At 37.7% G+C, this 22656-nt stretch overlaps 1 protein-coding gene across 1 annotated transcript in view; it reads left to right on the top strand.

Annotated features, from left to right (window-relative positions):
- The first annotated feature begins 1809 nt into the window (after nt 1-1809).
- Nucleotides 1810-22656, top strand: part of RP1 (RP1 axonemal microtubule associated) — a 165028-nt gene continuing 144181 nt past the window's right edge. The window contains exons 1-5 of the mRNA XM_086472701.1: nt 1810-2448; nt 3799-3970; nt 19809-19972; nt 21246-21332; nt 22287-22419. Of these exons, the coding sequence (XP_086328827.1) occupies nt 1810-2448; nt 3799-3970; nt 19809-19972; nt 21246-21332; nt 22287-22419 (1195 nt within the window). The remainder of the gene's footprint in view (nt 2449-3798; nt 3971-19808; nt 19973-21245; nt 21333-22286; nt 22420-22656) is intronic.

Below are 22656 nucleotides of genomic sequence, written 5' to 3' on the forward strand. Positions count from 1 at the left end.
GTATTTACTTTGTGAATTCAAATTTTCATGTTGGTAATGAAAATTGTCTTTTTTCTTTATATGTATGTTCTATCTTTGTTTTGGATTTCATTACTTCCACAATGTCAAGACTCAGCCTAATAATTATCTTTATGTAAAATGTATTGTATTTCTCTTCAAAATACCCATCCTTACATAACTGGATGTTTTACACAAAGACATTCTTTGCAGAGAAGGGCCACAAAAATGATCATGGAATCATGGAATAGTTTGGGTCGGAAGGAATCTTCAGAGGCCATCTAGTCCAACCCCTCGCAGTGAGCAGGGACACCTTTAGCTGAGTCAGGTTGCTCAGAGCCCTGTCCAGCCTGGCCTTGAATGTTTCCAGGGATGGGGCATCTACCACCTCTCTGGGCAACCAGCGCCAGTGCCTCACCACCCTCATCGTAAAAGATTTCTTTGTGATCAAAGGCCTGGGAAGCCTAACATATGAAGAAAGGCTGAGAGAATGGGGTTTGTTCAGCCTTGTGAAAAGAAGGCTCAGGGGAGACCTTATCACCATGTTCCAGTATTTAAAGGGTGGCTACAAAGAAGATGGAGACTCCTTTTTTACAGGGAATCACATGGAAAAGAGTAGAGGTAATGGGTACAAGTTACTCCTGTGGAGATTCCAATTGCACACAAGAGGAAAATTTTTTACGAGAATGAGCAGCCATTGGAATAACCTCCCTAGGGAAGTGGTGGATTCCCCAACATTGGACACTCTTAAGATTCAGCTGGACAGAGCACTGGGCTGTCTTGTCTAGACTGTGCTTTTGCCAAGAAAGGTTGGCCCAGATGATCCTTGAGGTCCCTTCCAAGCTGGGATTCTATGATTCATTTAAAGGGTTGTCATTACAGTATCCATACGTAGATTGGATTCAAATGGGAAGATTGTAGTGAGAGTGCTCTGGCTTCAAGCATGAAGACTATTGATATAGTTTCTATAGAAAAAACAATAAACTTTGTTGTTTAAAAGACCATTATTTAAACTTTTCAATTTGAAGGCGACTTCTACTGAAGAATACTTGACAATTTTGTGTCTTTATAAAGGATTTAAAGACCTCTCTTACTAAAAAAGTCTTATTTGATCAGCAGTTTTTCCCTCAGTGTAAATGCAAATATTGTAGTGGTTGATGTATCATGAAATATAAAACTTAAAATAGAAAAACAAATGATCTGTCAATTTATGATGCAACTTAAGTCTAAACCATGTTTTGGGCCTTATTCTGGTACAGTTTGCAGTGTAGTAAATCAGCAGCCTTTCCTCTAACTCCAAGGATTTGCCCTGGTATAAAACTAGTATGTGAAATCAGAATGAATCGTATTGTCTTTCAGTTTTGTTATTTTGGACTGAATACGGTTCATACCTAGGCACAAATTGCTCCCTCCTAATAAGGTTTTTTCTAAAATCTTAAATATATGAAATGTTGTCATTAGCTTCATCCTCAAGAAATAAAACATCTAATTATCTTTCTGGACTGACAAAGCACCTTCTTCTAAGGAAAGGTCTCCTGTACCAAAATGATAAGAGATTAGAAATTACATTGGAGAGCTTTGGGAATATTTGCAAGTAGAGCTATGCTAACTTAATCTGACAGTACTGGAGTCTTTGTGGAATTTAGAGATAACAGCTTGGATCCATTTAAATCCAATGATTTTTGGCACAACTTGCTGCAGTTGGTTTCTTATAAATTCTCTTTCTGCACCTTTCAAAATGAAGACCATATTATTACTAGTCATAAGAAAAGCTTTACATCCATCTCTTCTTTCTTCCAGATTGCTGTCAAAATGAGTGAAACGCCTTCAACCAGTTACTCGGTGAATCAGCCAAACTCCTCAGAGAGTGAACAGAGCTTATCCACGCGCCATTTCAATGTTACTGAACCTGTTGTGGCAAAACGGATCTGTTTCTATAAAAGTGGAGATCCTCAGTTTAATGGGATCAAAATGGTCATTAATAACCGGTCTTACAAAACGTTTGACGCCTTGCTGGATAGTTTATCAAAACGGGTCCCATTGCCCTTTGGAGTAAGGAATATTAGTACACCGAAAGGGAGACACAGTGTTACCAATTTGGAGGATCTTGAAGATGGAAAATCTTACATTTGCTCCCATCAGAGGAAAATGAAGCCCATCAACCTGGAACAGGCTAGCAAAAAGCCGCTGCCCTGGCAGATCAGTAGGCCTGTCAGTGCTCGTCGTCGCGCTGTGCAATTAGCAAGGGAGAATGGAGGTGGATTTGGCCATCGACAAAGCCAAATAACAACTCCCAAAAAGATGCTTGTGTTCAAAAACGGCGATGTAAGACTCAGGCGCACCATAGTTCTGGGAAAGAAAAATACACAAACCTTTGAGGCCTTTCTGGATTATATGAGTGAGTTAATGCAATATCCAGTCGTGAAACTATATACCACTGATGGCAGAAAGGTGAGAAAAAAGACGAGTACTGACAATTTTTCTATGATTCTTTCTAGACTATTTTGATTAAAAAAGGTGATTTTTATCATTTGTAAGCTTTGGACACTGGCCTGGTGTAAGATTTGATGTGCCGAGTTTCAGCTGTTTCTTTTCTATGCCTTTTCCCCTTCAGAAAGGCTACTAGCTTGTAGGAAATATACTGGGATCTTGTGATCAGAGGGAAACAAGCGACTGTTTTATTTTATCATGAAAACCCTCTTTTCTTTTTCTTGCTCAGGCCTCTTTCAGGCGTGCTCTCAATTCTGTACTTTTACCCAGTTACACAGAAACTTCCTTTATAGTCTTAATGCTGTTTTTATCTGTGATTTTTAATGTCTTAAAAATATGATAAGTAGTGTCTAAAAGCCACACATATTTTATGATTACACAAATGCAGAGTGGTTTGCCATTAATGACTTGGAACTATGATTGTCTATAATAGTTTTCAAACTATGGGCCAGGTTCTGTACCTCTAAACTCAGATGATGCAGCAACAATAATTCTGATTTTCATCTCATGTGCTGTTTTATATAATTTTATCTCACGTAATGTTTTATCTGTGTGATGTTTAACGACAGAAAAGCATCTAGAAAGAGAATTCCATGCAGAGCTCCAAGAGTTCAAGGGAAATCTTGTGTTTACCCTCCATTTGATGAAATTCTGTGTTAGGTTGGGAAACTGTCAGTACCACCTATAAGTCAGTGAAGTGCAGTTTGCAAGCCTTATCTTGCAATATATTTTGGAACATAAATTCTAAACTTGGACAAGGCTTTGAGGACCTTGATCCAGTCAGACTTGCTTTAAGCAGAGGGTTAGCCATCATGACCTCCAGAGGTCTTCTCCAACGCATATTGTTCTGTGATTCTGTCCTGTTCCTCTGTAGCAGTACAGGTCAAGTACTTGTGCGTATTCTTCATTTCCCCTTTCTTCCTCCAAATATACGTTCATATGTATACCTACCTCCAAAAGCATACTCTTATTTCATGGCTATGAACAGTCACTGTGCAATTATGAAACAAAATTACATATGCAAGCACTTAAATTATAAGAAAAATTTTATCTGGATTCAAGTTTCTTCTTGAAGTCTTTTTCTCACATATTTATATAACAAGACATACCCTCACAGAGACAGGAATTGCCTTATAGGAATTGAAAAATTAATTCCGTGCTGTGATGCATATTTAATAGCCTGCTGCAAACTAATGTAGAGACTAAGAACTGAAGATATTAAAGCATGAAAGGGATAAATCTCTCACATTATTTTTTGTGGTTACTAAAGCAGAGAATTTAATGTTACTTTTTTTTTTTTTTTTTTTCCAGGTTCCTAATCTTCAGGCCCTGATATTGTGCTCTGGAGCTGTAGTCGCAGCGGGGAGAGAGCCTTTTAAACCAAGCAATTATGATTCCCTTGGGTATTCACGGCCTGCTAAATTGCTTGGAATTGCAAATCGTGTATACCCAAAAGCAAATGCCAAGTCAGAAAGTGAAAATAGTAAGTTCTTTGAATTAATTTGTATTTTATTAATTGGTTTATCTCTCTCAGCATGAGACATAAACCATGACAATCTTACTAGGATCAAGGATATTCAAAAAGGCCAGCTGAAACTGTATCTATCTGCTCTGACTCCTCTATAAGCATAAGAAAGATCAAAGTGTTAATGTTCTTTTTCAAATGTAAGTTTCTGCTAAGTACTCAGGAGTATGCATATTTTCTTTCAAACAGGCTTATTTAGAACATGAATGCAAATCTATACATATATTTGTTTTGAATGCATTGGATTGTCATTGTTATTAATTTTTTGTTGCCACAGTTAATAATGGCAGTGGTAAAAGAGAAACCACAGGCTTTTAATTGCTCTGAATTTCTTGAGCAAAACTTTTGTGTAGTTTTCAGAACTTACCTTGACAAGTGGAGGTTTGACTTACTGTCATGACTTTCACTTTTCCCTGTAACACGCTCCACGTAAACATTATAGCATCCATCTGCTCACAAATTTTTTCGTGTTTTTGAAGCTGCTTTTGTCTAAACTGTGTCATCCTTTCCTATATCCTCATGGCTGTGATACATGCTTTTTGGATAAATTTGGGAAAAAATACACAAATGTGTACTTTCCCTTTGATCACTCATGGAGTTGTGCTGCTGGCAAGGTCAGTAAGAGTGTGAAGGGACCAGTGGATGACCAAGAAGGGAGGAGCTATTGGAGAGAAGCCAGGTCTGCTGAATAGCCTGAGGCTAAGGGGGGGGGAAAATGCTGCAGTATCAGAGCTTTAGGTCATGTGGGAATCCTCAGCATTAGAGCATCCTGAAGTGCAGAGGCATGGTCTAGGGGGAAAATTGTTTAATCCAGAGGTACATTATACTCTTGATACAGCTGCATGCTGTACTGGAGAGCCCGGGGAACACTGTAGCTGTTTCTGTGCTGAGACTTTCCACGGTAATTTTGACTGTGTTCATGGGGCACGTTGATACCTAAGACTTACCTTCCATTTACTTGAAGGAGTTTCTTCCACATCTGTTGCAATTTATTATGTTCCCACCAAACTATTCATTTTAGTTTTTCTCAACCTTCACATTCTTTGACTTGCACAGCTTGAGACCTATTTGCAGAGCATAACTAATGAGTCAAGAAAGAATGAATAGGAACTTTTTGAGAATGAAAGTTCTGCAGAAACAAAAAAATCCTACCCAAATTTTGCTTTGAGCCAGAGACAGCCTTGCAATGGTAGAAACTGTGAGTAGCTGAAAATTTGTCAAGATCCCTCTTCTAATCCTTAGTTAACAGCAACCATAGAAAGAGAGAGAGAAAAAACAACCCTCCTTTTGTCTTTAACCTGAGAAGTTCAAAAGTATCCTGTGTAGGAGACACCATTGATGATGTGAGTGCCTGAAAAATCAAATTTCAGGCACTTTGTTCGAATTCCACTTCCTGAGACAGAGAAGGTGAGATTTTTACTTTGGAACGCATAAGGTCTGGTCTGTGTTAGAGGAGTTAGTACAAACTTTTATTTCTGATTCAGTTCATGGTAAAGCATATGCCTGGGAAACTTGCAAGGCATTCTGCCTGAAGTTATAGACACGTATCTATAATAGTAATATGTTAACTGTGAAAGTCTTGATATGAGAACATTTGTGACTTGCTTGAGGAGAAAAAAAAAAAGCTTAAATTCAAGCAATGTAGATAAGTTAATATTACATGTGTTAAAATACCTTTCTGCAAGTGAATCCTTTTTGTTAAATGGTGGCTCCTATATACTTGGGTATCAATACCAGTTGTGGATGTCTTTGTGTGGGTGTACATGCACTGTTTCCCTCGCACATGTAGAACTTCTTGGAAGCCAGCAAAACTTTATTTTTATTTCATGTTCTTTTATCCATCACCTCTTCAGTGACCACTGCTAGAGAGAGATGAGATATAATTTTTTTAAAAGCCAAGTTATTACAGAGTAATCAAAACATATTTTGGGAATATTTAATGTATATGCAGACACATATTGGGCCATACTCAAAATTCATTGGTCTGGAAGTGTTCTCGTTGGCTTTACTGAGTTTTGTGCTGTCACCTACAGTACTGTAGCATAAAATGTATTTCAATGTCATGATTTAAATTCAGATTTTATAACAAGTTCAAGTGTTTGAATGTTTTCTTCTCTATAGAAGGTCAGTCCAGGGGATTGGATCTGAACCCTTTATTCAAGTGTCAGTGACACTGCTCATGGTAATTACGCATATGCTGCAGACTGTTGGACTAAGCACAGGGGAGATACACGTTCGCCTTGACTGACACATTTTAGCATTAACTGTAAGATCTAATAAAGAATTATATGTTAATGATTGCTAAGGCATGAAGAAGTAGTAAAGTTGGCAGCTTGAAGCCCAAACAAGAGAGGGCTTATGAATCCCTTGAGAGGTTCAAGGCAACCTCAGCTCCCAACTATAAAATGAGAGCATTTAGTACTTTAGGCTTTGGAGCTTCAAATAAGACTATAGCTCTGGCACTAGAAAGAACCTACTGCAAAATAAAATTAAGAGGAAAAGTAGTTAAATGCTTGGTTCTCTATTAAAATTTGGTTGTATTTCTCTCTAACCACTTCTTAAAATGAACAACAAGATTAGCCATGATTTTCTTATTACTTTCTAAGACTCTGTTAAAATAAACACCCTTCATTAGCTTCTTTTGTACTAATTTTTCTCCTTTCTTCTTTTCTTTTCCTTTGCTGCCTGTCTGCTGTCTCGCCATCTGGATCCTTATGCATGATATTTGTCTGCTCTACTTTCCACCTACTAAATGAATTTGGGTTCTCTCAATGTAATTATTGGTAGCGAGAGCTGAAATGGGCTCTAGCTCAAGATCTCAGATATTCTCAGTTTCTTCTGATAAAGGGTCCAGCAACGATAACTCAGATTCTTCCTATGTTCCTGACAATCATAATGGTATGGGAGGAAATCAGTCAGTTACTGGTGAAGACTTATCTGTGGCACAGTATGAAGATGACGTTGAGAAATCTGTTCATGTTAATCAAGACGGCAGTATCACAGTGGAAATGAAAGTTCGATTCAAAATTAAAGAGGAAGAAACCATTAAATGGACAACCACTGTAAGTCGTGCTGGCCTTTCTGATGACAAAAATACCGCCATTTGCAATTCTGCAATGCTTGCGGAAGACTGCTTACCTGATGTAAGTGTATCAGAATGTATACAATCAAAAGATGCTCCAATTTTGAAGAGCTACAATAAAGAAGAGGGAGACTCATTACAACAATTCAATGCAGAAGTATTGGGCAAAGAATCAGAGTCTGATTTAAAAACTGATGGCTGTAATATCTGTAAGAACAATTCTGCAGATCTAGACGTAAGCAATGTAACTGAGGATAATATCAAGCCTCATTTTCATAGGCCTCCTACCCCTGGGCCAAGGCGTGTTAGACAAAAGAAAGCAGTAGTTGAAAGCGTCACCTTGGTATCTGAGAAAGAGGTTCAGGAGAAGACAATAGGACAGTTTTCCTACAGTGAGGAAATACAGAATGGAGAAAATAAATCTGAGTATTGTATGGTAGCTCATTCAAGCAGAAAAAAATCAAGTGTCATTAATCCAAAGTTTAGTGAGATAAGTAAAAATGACTTAGTAAAGCTTTCTTCAGAGAATATAAAAGAAGAAATGCTTTTTAAAGTAAGCCACAAAAGCAGTGATTTAATAGAAAGCACAAATAGGAAGACATTGGAAATGCCTGACGAGGAAGAATTGGTACAGAATATATTAGAGAAATCAGTTGTGGAACAAGGTACATATAATAGTTTAGTATCAACCTGCAAAGCTAACATCAGTGGTTTCATACCATCATCAAAAACTTACCAGGCAGCTAGGCCAGGTTCAGCAGACCACATCCACGAGTCGTGTGATATTAAACAAATAAAAAGATCACTGAGTTCTTTCATTAGATATTCAGAATTACGCCAGTCAAAAGAAGAAACGAAATGCAAAGCTGCTGATTTATTACCTGTTACTCAAGATTCGGTGCATTCAGCCTGTCCCGGACATAGCCAGATGGAGACGATAGTACCTCCATGTAGTAATGATCCTACTGAGAAAATAAATCCAACACCTGGATTCTTTTCTACTGTTACTGAAAGTGAGAATCAAATCAGCGTTAGGACTGAATCTGTGACAGCAACACATATCATTGATGATAGCCAGTCTACATCTTCCCTCACCAAAAAGAAGAAGAGAAAATCGTCTAACTTTCTAGAGCAAAGTACATATGAAATTAAAAAGGATAACGAAAATTCAGGGATAATTAAAAGTGACGGAATCCATATCACATGCAAACCCACACAGGATTCCACAACAGAGGCTATGGATAATTATTCTGAAATGCCTCAGGAAAAAGGAACAGATTTTTTTGTGAAAACCGGTGATGGCGCTGTCAGTACAGACAAAAGCTTATGTCCTGAAGATGAGTTCTATCAGGATTCAGTAGAACAAAACGGATTATCATCTAATAAAAAACCAAGAAGTAATAACAAGAAATTGGCCAAGGTAAAATTGAAGTCAGGCAAAAAAAATAGTGGTGTTTCATCTGCAAAGAGTGAAGATGGTCTAATGACAATTGATTCAAACAATGAATCTGAATACAGTCAGGGTATACTGAGTACTGAGAAAGAAGACACACGTCTCATGTCCAATTCTTTTGAACAGACACCTAACTCATCAGTGATTTCAAAACCATTGTCAGAAGTGCCAAAGAATCTTAACTTTGAAAAAGAAAAGGAAAAAAATATTTTGGAAAATTTGTCATCGAAGAAAACGAAAAAGCAAAAGGGGATGAAGAAAAATCTAAGTAAAAGTGCAAGTAAGTTAAATACATCGGAGAAAGCCATTACACTAGAGGCTCTGAAACAGCAGCATTTCCAAGAGGAAGTTGTTGAACATTCACTTGAAAACTATGTCCAAACTTGGCTCAAAAACGTGCTACCAAATTCTGTCTTACCCCCTATAAATAAAAAAGAAGGGAGTGTAGAGAGTAGTGATGTCTGTCATTTTCCTAAAGAAAACACTGATGCTTTTATAGATAAAGATGCAAGATTTATCACAAATAAAGTGCACGTGACTGGAAAAAACCATCTGATTGAACATAATCTAACCAAAAAAACATTAAAGCCTATTTGTGATTTGGGAACTTTAGAAGAATCAGCCAAGGATTCAGGTGAAAAACAAACTGACTCTTTGATTCGTGCTAATACAACTATAGTAGAAGCAGCCAATTATTCGCTAAAGTCAGAGTTTCATCATGATGGTAAACTGTGCTTCTTTCATGGAACACATGACAACGATAAAAAGATGTCAGAAGTCGATATTCAAGATACCAACATATGTCAAAGAAAAAAATCTGAAGTAGCTGTTCAAGTTGATTGTGCAATTGTCAATGAGAAAATGGGAATTGATATTCAGAATAGTTGCATGTCTAGCATGTTGCTGCATGAACTACAATCAACTTTGCTTGCTCTCCAGAAAGAACATAGCGGATGTATAGGAAAAGCCTGCAGCCTTTCAGATCTTTCTTCTTCAGCTTTTGGTTCTTCCTCCAATGTCCTCCTAGCTTGGCTACTTGTACTGAATCTGAGAGAGAGTTTGATTGGGACAATCAAAGATGACATGCAAAAAACTACCTGTAGCTGTCCTGAAATACTTACACAGCTACAATTTCTGAAGCAAACTACAGTCATAGAAAAAGTTGATGAACTGAAAGCTGCCTTCTCACACTTTCAACAATCAACAGAAAATAACTTCTTACACTTTGGGAGGGAACTCAAAAAGCAGGACTCTACACGTTGCTGTGAGAATATGTCCATATCTGAAATTCATAATGGCATACATTTGCATGGCAATGAAAAATCAGTTGAGGCTTGTACTCCAAAGGACAATGTAAATTCTGAAGAAGCTCTAAAATTGACTGGTGAATTAGAAAGTTGTTTTGATATACAGAAAGATCTTTGTAGAGAAACAGAGACTTTAGACCTGAGTGCTCCCAAAACGCAGCTAGATGGTCAGTACGCCAATACTAATTCAAATACCTGTAGCCTTGCATCAGCTATAGAGATTCTTGAAAGAACTGAAGAAATGCCTGATATTCTACATAAAAAATCTGTAGATAAAAACATTGATACGTCATTCAGTAATGAAGAGTCGGAAACGTCAGTAGAACCTAATTCGACAGTTCATAGTGTAACTTCTAACGATAAAAATCAGATTTTAGATCAGGAGACTTCTGAGTTAGAAGTTGACAAAGATATTATTCATGTTACTACTGACAAAAGTGACAATGAGAATGTTGATCTAAAGTCATCAGGTAATGACAAAAAACCAAATAACCAAATTAAACTAGCTGCTGAAACTTCTGTAGAATATAATAATGAGGATTATTCTGTACAGGAAGACAAGGAAGATGCAGAAACTTGTGAGGAAACCTCTGAGAGGTTATCTACAGTCTCTCCACTCTCATTTTGTTATGAATCAAAGCAAATTACACAATGTGATATAAGCAAAGTAGAACAGAAATTGCAAGTAGAAGAACCAGAGAACAAAAAGTGTTCAGATGCTTCTCTATTACAAAAATGCTTAAAGAGTCCTGCTACTTCAGACTGGTCAGATTACAGACCAGATACTGAAGAAAGTGATTGTAACTTTAGCGATTTGACCAATGAAAGCGGCGAGGAAGCGGTACTTGAAAAACATTATAATACTGGCTATGTAAGAAGAACTATTGAACGACTTTATGGCAAGACGGAAGCTTCATTTAAGCCTGACTTTCACAAAGGAATTCCTTATATGTCGAAAGTATTGCAAAAGGATACTGAAGAATTCCACTCTGCAGTAATGGAAAAAGCCATTTATTTTTCTCAAGAACCTAGATCTTGTTCTGTAGAGAAGTTGTCACATTCCTCACTGGCATCACAAGAATTTCCAGTAAACATAAACAAATGTGACGCTGTATTGAGAAAAGAAAATACTTCTTTACCAACACCAAACCCTACTCTTAGCAGAGAAGAGACAAGTTATGCTGATAACCACTCAGGGGAATCTCTGAAGCAACACTGTCAACCTAGTGTACAAACCACTGAAGATGAAGGAATATTGATAGATAAAGGCAAATGGCTTCTCAAAGAAAATCATTTGATAAGAAGATCGCCACCTGAACGAATTGGAATGTATGGTAATTTGGATACAACATCAACGGACACAGTCCTTGATACTAATAGCGATGATGTTCCATACTCGCACTTTGGCAATCAGCACTCAGTCCTGAATGAAATCTCTTCTTCAGAACTTGAAGAAATGGCTAAACCCTCTGAAAATTTTTGCAACTACTTCAATATACCTCATAATAGTGATTCAGACCCCTTTCAGGATGAGTTAATTACGAAAAGGCAACCTAGCTCCAATGGTAAGGATACTTCCCTTCCTTCAGCAAACAAACAAAAGAGCAAACCATCAGTAATGGTAGGTTCTACTTCCACGCAGGCCGATACCAATTTTCCAGCCTTTACATCTGTAGAATTCAGACTGCCTGATAACAAGGTGCATCCATTGGAACAGCCTTTAAATGATGAACCCATACAGTCGCAGCCAACGAATGCTAGTAATGCTAACAGAAGTGCTCTTCAGGAAGAAGATTCTCTGGATAAGCTCCATGCCATATGTGGCCAACATTGTCCGATACTGATGGTGACAGTAACACCAATTAATGAGGAACAGAGAGGATACGCCTACCAAAAGGCATCTGATATTGAGAACCAGCTGGGTCCATGTCTGTTGGCAGAAAAGAGTGAACATTTACAATGGTCAGGTGAAGATTTAATAGCAGATAAAAATAATCATGGAACTCTGAAGAATAACCGTATCAATAAAATTGCCAATAATATTTTTAATAGGTTTTATGCTAATAACACCTTGGATTTTATTAGTAACTTTGGAATACTTGGTTCTTCAACTCTGAAAGACAGAAGCAGTTTAGGGAAGTTACATGCTATAGAAGATATGAATGTAGAACCCGTGGAAGTCAGCAATTGTCAAAATAATGTATCCAAACACATACCCAGTGATCTTGTGATAGGCACAAATAGTGACCTACCCAATAGAAAGCCAGAAATATGCCAAACCCTAAGAATAAGCCTAATTTGTGTTGTTGGGGTAAAATTTTTTCCCATGTTGGCAGATCCAGCAGAAACTTGTTATTCTGAAATATTTCTGAAGTGTGATACTTCTCTAAATAACATTGAACATAATGCCTCTGAAAATCTGAAAGATGAAAATGCCTTTCCTACAGAAGAAGAAGAAGACGATGACGTTGTTTGTTTTTGTATGACGGAGAATGGAAACAGCAAAGATGAGAAAGACTTGTAATACAGGTCTTGGATTTTCTATAACAAACATCTTCAGGAAAAAGGTCATTAAATAAGCTGCTGAATGCCACACCCAATAAAACTCCCAGTATGAATACAGCCTAGACCTACATAAATATAAATCACAATGATGTATCATTGCTGAAATACAGATAAATACTTGGGTTTTTATGGGAACCAACACAGGGAAAAACTCTGCTCTTCTAGGACAGTGATTTCTTGGTTAAAAAACTGGTTTTCCCTGAAATGTTTTCTGTTCAGAGATATTCAGTTATATACCAACCATTTACTTTGTAGAGAAATGACTACTGCTTGTTAGAAGAGAGAACTGAAATTTGAAACACCTGCCCAAGTTCTAAGATATTTCATGACATTCGAGAATTATCTTTTGGTAGAAATGCTCTTTCTGGAACAAAATCAACGAATACGTTTAATTTGAAGTGAAAAGTAGGAAATACTGTTCAAATGCTGTAATACAATGAGAAGCAGGAAACAGAAGTCATGTTAATTTTATATAGATTAACATTATTAAATTGCTGCTTCAGGTTTTAAAGGCCAACTTCAGAATATTTATATGATTAAAGAGATCTTTCAGTCTGTATATAGGATCATCCAGACCCCAAATGGAGTTTGCCTCTTTTTCCCAGAGGATACTGGTACAGCAGCAAGGTTATTGCTGCTGGGATTCCACGGGAACTGAGAAGGGAGACTGTGTCAATCGACCTCCCGACTGCCCTTGCCATATTCCCTTCTGAGGCAGCACCACCTACTCTTAAGATTGTACTATACAGTACTAGTTTTAGTAATCTGGTGTTCCTTACCCTCTGTACTTTAAAGGTAGCCTGTGTCTTTTTGTTGTTTGTTTTATTTTTTTTTTTTGTAAATATGTTGTCTTATGAGAATCCAAGGCATATGTAATGTATTTCAGGATCTTTCAAGTTGTTGTTAGAATTATTTTGTATACCTGTTTACAGCATTTTTTAATGTTATGTATGCGTAGTAAGCACTTACACGGTTTACAATTTTCAGTAAATTATTTTAAATATAAAATTGGAAAATATTTACTGCATATTGTGATTAGGCAGAGAATTTCAGGGTTTTGGTTAGTTTTTAATCCCTAATACTGCATAGTACCTTGCTGCAATGTCGATGAAGTCAGAGCTATACCTGAAGGAGGAAGGTGTCGTTTTTCAGTTAAAGAATGAGAATTTGGCCATTCTGTACTCTTGGAGGCTGTGTCTTGACTAACTGGCATGTATGTGCTGCCTAAGCCCTGGATCGTGATCCTTTGGTTATCCAGACTGAGGACCTAATTAAAGGTTGACACAAATCCCTCTTGGGCCAGAGGCTTTGCTTGTCTTCCTGTGGGATAGAAGGCACATGGAGGGGAAGTTAGAAGTTGGATCTGGATCAAAAGGGGTCTGCAGTACACATGGGAAACCTAGAAGCACTCCTCAATTCTTTTTACGAGTCTAATGGCAGTTATATTTCCCCATAAATAACTGATGTGTTTCTGTTGTTTGAAGAAGTGTATTCTGTGTAATAAACTAACATTACAACCCTTAACCAACATTTGTTATCTAATATATTTCACACCAAATAGCTGTGTGCTATTTCCTATGCTAGCCTTGTTTCCAAAGTTCTTCCCTCCATCTTTGCGTTTTTTAACATCTTTCTTCGCATGTTTTAGAACTGCTCCAAGTGAAGAGTCTCAACGCTATTTTTTCATCTTTTTACATGTCAATACAGAAATAAAACCTATGTTTGGAAAATGAAGCTTGAAATTATGCTGTATAGCATTCTGAGTACCAGGCTTCCATGCTGTAAATAATGTGTAAGTGTTAGATAGGCAAACTAACAGCTATCTATATGTTTGCATCACTTGCAGCCTTTCTGCTGGATTCATGGCACCCTGTGCTTGCATTCACAGCACCTTAACTTTTTCAGATCAAGGTTCAAGAACCTTTAATCAGATGCTTATCATAGGGTTACGGAGCAAACCAAGGATTCAAAAGGTGAGATGTGAGGTTCTGTCTGGGATTACAATTAGCAGAGAAAACAGCAAGTGGTGAAATGATTGTTATACTAGCTGAAAGACTTGGTTTTAATTTCAGTAGGTTAACTGGAAGAGGAGGAGTAAAATGGTCACCTCAGAGCAGGACAAAAGGTTGACAGCAAGGTGTACCATACTGTCATAGGGTTTATATATTCATTAATGGTTCAGGGACGATGTAGAATATTAGGTGGCTGAGATATGCAGATACAGTGAAATTGCTTTCATTAGGTAAGATTGGAGAAGGCTGAAGAGAACCTCTCAATGCTGGTGACTAGAGCAATGTACTGATTAACAGAGGGAAAACCACCATGAGGAGCAATACGAGGTACTTTCTATAGATAGCTTAATTCTGCAAATTAACTGCAAAAGGCATAAAGTCTTTCTGAATAAGTCAAGACAAAACATACCTGGAAGTGACAAGCATATTAAATAACGTGTAAAGAACAGGACAGAAAATTTGGCAGGCATTCAAGGGCGCTATGTAGATTATGTCATTCTTCCAGGAGGAATTCAATTTTTGTCTTGCCATTGTCAAAAAAGAAACAGCCAACATAACATATAGATCACAGTCACAGGAAGCTTCAGCGTATCGAGTTTAGCCCCCATCTAGAAAGAAACCACACAATTAGGTAAGTGTTTCTATTTAATTACTAAATCTCATTTTAAAACTTATCTATAGTCATTGCAGCTTCCACTAGGGGGATGTTGTAGAGTTTGAGTCCTTCTGTCTTAAGTTTTCTAATTTCTATCCTAAGCCTAGTCAAGGTTACTTTATGTACCTGTGTCCCAAAGCCGTCATTGTCATTTACTCAGATATGTCTTTTTCTTCTTGCTATTTATCAACAAAATCAGACACTCTTTCAACGTTTTCTCCTGCATAAACATTTTCTCCATTTCTTCTAATTATCACGGTTGTCTTTCTCAGGATCTTTTCTAGTTTCCGTAAATCTTTTTTTGTATATGGTTACCAGAACTTTATGCACTATTTAAAAGATTGTCTCCCTGAACTCTGGGACACTGGCAGTAAAATTTCTCTTAGAAATCTTTCTCCTGGTGCATCACACAGTCACATTGACGACTCCTCCTCTACATTTTTTTTAAGTGATAAATTCCCCCTTCACAGCATTAAGTTTTGGTAGTATTTCTAAAATGCATTTCCTTGTACTTTATGCTGTTAAATATTTTCCCCTTTCTCCTACTCTGAATTTTCTGATGCTCTTCTACTTTGACAATTCTTAGTGACAGTGCTACATAAATTACCTGCTTTATGCACTATATTGATGAAAATCCAGGCAAATTCCAACTGATTCCTGAGAAACTTACTAGTATCCCTGTAAGTTAATACTTCTCATTTCTGCACAAGCATATAATTTCTGCTTTAGTTATTTTTTAGTTACTTGTTATTTTCGTACTCTACAGTCCTGCACAAATCCACTTCTCCATTTTAGCTACTAATTTCTCATGTAAAGCTTGGATAGGTTAGAGCTACTGTAATTTCCTTGTCTACAAAGATGAATTCTCATCCTCATGGAGGAGACTGGGTACTTGAACAACGCAAGTCTGGATACCTTGTGCTGTGTATCTGCACTAAACTGATACTGGTAATCTTTTTTTTTTTTCTGTTTAGCTGTAGATATCTGGAGATAACTGTCCATTAATTTAAAATTTGTTCAAAAACATTACCTAGCGTTTCTTTGGTGTAAGATACATGGGTTTTAGTCTCTCGGTACACTCCTCGTCCCATTCTGATTTTCTATTTGGAATTACCCATTCCATAGCCCATTCTTGTCAACAGTGCTGATATTTCCCCATCACTATGTGTCACTGTTCTTGCCAAAAAAATAAAAGTGGTTTTCACTTTACTGTAAAGGCATACTTAGTTTGTGTTCTCAAATTCAGCACACAGTATACGTAGTACTTCTTTGCCTATTCTCTTTTAATGTGTATGAGTAAAGACCTTTTTTCTAGTTTGTTTTATTTTCCTTTGCTGTAACTCACTTTTCAGTTCAATTGACTTCATTAACCTCTTCCCTTAGTTTTGAAAATCTGCTGGTTTTAAATCAGAGGTATTCTGGGCTAGTTTTACTGTGAATTAGTATAAATGTTGAGGGATGCAATAATATTAACATAAATATTGATGGATTTTTTAAAAATTAATAATACAAAAATCTGATTCAATAACAGGTAAGACTAGCACTTCCTCTAAATTCAGTATTTTCTGGTGGTTTTTTTTTTTTTCTTCCAGCAGTACCTCACAATTAAATTTTCAAACAGATATTGTTGCCAATGCATGACAGGCTTACATACAAAATAGTTACATAGTAGAGAATTTACTTGGTATCTTTACTACCCTTTGCTTGAAAAAGATGGTCAAACAGATCTTCTACTGACTTTGCAATGAGTATTCACATACGGGTAGGGGTGAAGACTGGAAACTATGAGGTGGAGAGGCTCCAAGAGACTGAAAACAGTGTACTGGAGAAGAAGCCATTGCACACAGTGATCTGTTGTAATCACTACTATTTCCAGTGTGATTTATAGAAAGCTAGATGACATGGTTTTGTATATCTAAAAGTGTATATTACCTAAAAACTAATGAGGAATGCCTGATTTCTCAGAAGTTTTAGACTCCTCAACTGGTGTGTATAGAAACAATACTTTGGTATCATTTATTGGTTTTCATTTCTGCAATGAATAAGGCATGTTTCTCTTCAAAGGATGTCAGAAGAAAGCAAGACCATTTGATTGTTTAGTTTATCACTATTAAACAAGTTACTCGACTTTTAGAGCACTGACGTTATCAAATATCATTAGTCTAATTACCATGTTAATCCACTGTAAGAATTAGGGGGAGTATTTAATGCAATTTTCTTACTTTAATAAACTAAATTAAGACAAGAGGTTATGTACACCTATGTAGAGTGACTTAGGTGTGTATTCATCTGCTCATTTCTCAGTTATAAATGAGATTAGCATGGAGGATTATGCAGTCATGTATCATCAGTCACAGTTCACAGAAAGTTAGAGCAGACGCTGCTTCAGGTGCTATAAAGATCCTGCTTTGTCACAGAAAGAGCGAGCTGACTTCATTTGCAGAAAAAGCAGGTTACAGCAACTTTTGAGAAGGGTCACACTGCTCTGTTGTTGGAAAATGTGATTCTGCCAGTTACTTCTCCTCGGGTCTCACAGTTATTTTTCCCCTATTCGTTCAGTTTCATGTGTTCAGGCTATGACAGTTCTTGGAATGATGAAGTTTAACCTGTTGGTGAGAGTAGCTATTAGGCAATGTATTATAATAACGACAATATAATTACTTAGGAAGCATTGGTATTACAGCTGCATATTCACAGTAGTTTCAGAAAAGCGCTGCTTTAAGAGTCTCTCTTTAAAATTTAGTGGTGATGTATATCCGAATTTCTCCAATAGAATATTTTAGATGCCTGGTCTTAAACAATATTAATTCTCTCAGGTTCTATCTCTGCCTTTTAAAATTCTCACACTTTCTACTCGGTTCATGGACCTACGAGCATTTTTTAAACAAATAAGTAAATCTCTGAACACCATTGTGGAATTTCAAGGTCTTGAGGTTTGTCCTTAAAGATGAACCAAGCGTTATGTTAATGTTTCCCTGTCCCTCCCTTCAAAGTGTGGGAGACAATATCTATTTTAATAGTTACTGATTCTACAATTTCCCAAGGAATGTGTGTTTTATGCACAAAGCACAATGGCCACACAGAAGTAAAAATTTCCCCTATAGGTATAAGCCAATGGTTCTAGCAAGACACAAACAAGAGTCTACCATCAGGTCTCATTAATATATTAGATTTCATAATGTGCCTTTACTGTGCCTTGTTTTCTGCCTTTTATTAAAAGGAGTATGAATTATTCAAACATAACTGCTAGTCGTATGGAGGACATATATTCTCAACTCATTTGTTTCCTAGATAAAAGGATACCAACATGCACCGCGCCTAGGTCAGCCTAATTATCTATTTCTTAAATATCTTTTCTTTGTGGACGTGGCTAAACACAAGCAAGTAAAACCACTAACCCTACCTTATTTTTTCCAGAATGCCACAGAAACTAAAATTCCTCAAATCATTGGTTTCACTAGTCCTCAAATAATATCCAGCGTAATTCTGTGTGTGTATCATGATCAACATTCACTGATTCCCAAAATGTCCATGGCTAGCACTGAAAATACTGAGTGACCCTCCAAACAAAAGCGATTTCTCTGAGCCTTACAACAGAACTGCAGGATAGCATATTGCTGGGGGTTTAAGACACACAGATCTATTTATTCTCAAACAGTCAATAAACGCAAAATTCATCATATCATGATGAGCTCACTTGTCATCACGACATTATTTCTTAGTGTGTAGTCACAGCAGACAGGGTGAAAGATAGTGTGATGGAGGGAAAAGTGCGTTGTACAGGTAAGATGTGTAGCATAGGTGAGTCACTAGATGGTCGAGGGCTTCTAGGGTCAGTAACGCCCTTTATTACTGCTGCCGTGCTTTAAAGAAAGTTCTCTTTTGAAGAAGCAGTGATATTAATCAGTGGTGCAAAATGATCTCAGCAAGCTCCAGAGGCTGGTTTGCCTCTTGAGATGGGTATCAGCTAAATAGGGGGAGTGACGGTGTTTTCTTAATATTCCCTCCTGTTATCAGCTATCTCTCAGTGATACCATTTCCCTTAATTCCAGGCCATTGATACTCAGCTTCCACTAAACCAAAGCCTAAATCCATATACTTGGTGTTGATAATTATGAAATTTATCCACGGTAAGAGTATTGGTATCTCAGGGCATAAAGCCAACACTGCAGTGCAAGAACATGCTGGTAACCCTTCGGTGGGTTCCAAACAAGCTGTGACACTTGCACAGCCCGTCACACCTTTGCAGAGATACAGACCCTTTCTTGAAGAGGTCTCTTTTAGCAGAGCTAATTTGCTTTGAGAAACCTGGTGCCTGAAGTGATGTTTGTGACTGCAGATCTAGCTCGCTGAGAGCCTGCGTGGCTGTCATTGCGCAGCACTGCGCTGGGCAGAGCTGATATATCTGAAGTAAACAGAAAGCCATATTTAATACAATTTAATAAAATATTTCAAAACGATGCTTGAAAAGCGATCTGCGTTCGTGCAAATTTGACTTAGTCATATGGCATATGCAGAGTAAAAGATGTGAATGCAACCTGGCATTTCTTGGTTTTCTCACGCCCAACATAGCAAACTCGCTATTTGCGTGCTGTGATTTTGTGAAACGCTTATTTCTGTATTCATCGACACGGTATTATTTAGAATTTTGGTTACGGAAATGTATTTTGCTCAAGAATCTTGAATTTAAGTAATTCAGTGGGTCTTTTTATCTTTTGATAGCTAGGAAATGGAAGGTGTCAGTCCTCACCAGTGATATGCCATCTGCAGGAACAAGCTCAAAAGTTTATATTACATTGTATGGGGATCACAGCAGTTCGGGGCCTATTTTTCTTGATGGAGAGAAGGGAAAATTATTTCAAAGAGGCAACGAAGACATCTTCACAGTACGTAGCATATATGCATTGTGTTGTCCTCTTGTACCCTGCCAGATTGCATGACTTTTCAAAATCTATGTGATGAAAAGACAGTCAGTTTTTTGTATGGTACGTATATCTGGAAACAAGAAACAGGACTTAAATGTAGAATTAAATTTAGTATCCTTTCCCACTCGCCTATCCAAAGCTGATTTGAACCAACGTTTTTCTTGTCTGTTTAAGAAGAACTAAATAGTACCCAAGAAAATACTAAGAAATATAGGACCACAGATACTTGTTTAGCTTTTAAATTTGAAATGGGGCTACACTATTAAAAATGAAATGAGAAGGTGAAAAATTAAGGTATGAAGTAAATTTTAAACTTTGTTAAATACCTGCTGCTTTATTCAAATAATGGCAATTTTTATACCTATAATAAAGTCTGTCTGTTCAGGGAAGTTCATGACACAGGGAACCTGGTTCGCACCCACCTCTACACTGTAAATGAAAACATGAAAATCAATTCTACAGAAACAACAGCAGGACAGAAAATCTAGCCTACATAATAAGAAAAAAAATTTTACAGCAAGGGGGGAAGACACTTCACAGTGTGTTTCTAGTTCCTTGAAGATAAGCTTTCTATTTCTACAGTTAAGTTCACAACTAGTTGTTTGAATAACCTTGACACCAGTTATTCCCTCAGCACCCTGTTATCTGTACTGGACACACTCATCCAGCCTGCCCAAGGGCTGATCTTTAAAATACAGCTTTTAAAGTTGATTTAGTTGAAATAATTTGCAAAAAGAAACATCAAAATTAAACACAATTGCTGCCGAAATTGTAAGGCATACCCTCCTGGAGGGGTAGGGAGAAACTCAGAGGTATGTGTGAGGTGATTGGGAGACAAATCATTTTGTAGCAGGTCAGGGGTAGAGGTGATAAACTGAGCCAGGCTTTAGGGTCAAGACACTTTTGCTTTCTGGTTTTACATAGAGTTCGTGTTCATCTCCCACTGAGGCCAATATTCAGCAAGAGAATAAAAGAACAAAAGAGCTACAGCAGCATCCTGAAGCCATTTAAGTGAGGTCGGCAGGTCAACAGGTTTTTGAGGGTTGTCCTTTAAAAGAGCCAGGCTTCTAACAATTATCCAGAGGAAAATATTTTGGAAACGCTTGTTTAAATATCAGAATATTTGATTCCTCTAAGCAAAAAAGTCACCTGACAGTTATTAAGTGAATTTCTATTGAATGTCTTTTCTTTTTAACCAGTGGCCTGTGTTTCATCAGTTATGTTTCTTTTACAGGTTAATACTGGAAACATAGGCCATCTCTACAAAATACGCATAGGACATACGAACACAGGAAACTCACCCGCCTGGCACTGTGAAGAGGTAAAAGCAGTGAGAAAGAATTTTATCTTTCCAAAAGCAGTCACTCTGACGGTGGAGTCAAAATTCGAGTTGGGAAAAATCCCTAGGATAAATATCTTAGCCTTATCAAATGCTCGCAGTTTTATTTAAGAGATTATTTATGAAGGAGTGTTTGTGTTCCACAAAAGTGTGGAATTAAAGGCTGCTCATGACCGTATGTCTTGGCTGTTTGTTTGCAGTTTAGTGAGAGCTATACGTTAATGTGTCTTTAAAAACATTGTAGCTGGGCAGCAAGAAAGGTCCAAAATCTCGTTTAGCTACTAGTATAAATTATCATAATTAGGGACTGCTCTAATAGACAGCAGCCTCTGAGGTGCTTACTAAGGAACACTTTGAAGTACAAAATACCTAGAGCTCCTTCCCTTCCTCAGCTGGTGTGCAGATGATCCTTTTTCTGCTATATGCTAGAAGTTGGACATGGAAGTAAGTTGAGTGGGGCAGACTGGTGTTGGGGCTAACACCTTCACGGTTTATTTAAGGCAGTGCTGAAGAATCAAAACCTGTTTGTTTAATTCCTGTTCTGATAAGAAAATAAGTTAAGCGAACAGAATGGCTAGCGTTGCCAAGCTTCCCAGCGAGAACTTGGGCGTTTGGTAAGCCATGCCACCTAGTGCCAGCCTGTGTGGATATTCTAGCTGGAACAGCACGGCTATGTTCTGTGGGACGGCACCTGAGCTAATAAACCCTATGTCTTGGCTGCACTTGAGTTACTCTGCCTTGCACTTCTGAATCTGAGTGAAAAGTCGGGTTGGGGGCAGGTGTATCTGGGGAGCAGGCGTGTCTCAAACCCATGGTTTTCTGATCACGCCACAGAGCTCTACCAGCACAGATTTCAACAGCATCCCACACACTTCATGTTCTGTTCTATCTGGACTGAGATCACCAACTTAAATTTAAATTCTTCGTGCTGTTTAGGTGCAGTTACTGGACCTTTTCTCAGGGGAGCAGTTTTCTTTCCCTGCGCATCGATGGCTGGCCTGGGACCAGCCTGATGGGGAAATATCTATGGAGCTTCCTGTTTTACGGCAGGGTCAGCCGATCCTTCCAGGTAAGCACAGTACCACATCAGCAAAGTCAGGCTGCAGACTGATGCCGATAGAGGCAAGTTCTTTGTTTTTCATCAGACCCTCTATAACTTTTTGGGTGCTACAACACTTTTTATGTGTGGTTTTCCCATGGCTACTGGGCATACTCAAGTAAAAGGTTGAGAATCGCTGGAAAGGAGATGGGAGAGTCTTTAATGCTTTGAATTTCACAGATCCTTTAAAAAGAACCTTTCTTTGTG

The sequence above is a fragment of the Leptosomus discolor genome, chromosome 13, assembly GCF_034619465.1.
Source record: "Leptosomus discolor isolate bLepDis1 chromosome 13, bLepDis1.hap2, whole genome shotgun sequence".
NCBI lineage: Eukaryota > Metazoa > Chordata > Aves > Leptosomiformes > Leptosomidae > Leptosomus > Leptosomus discolor.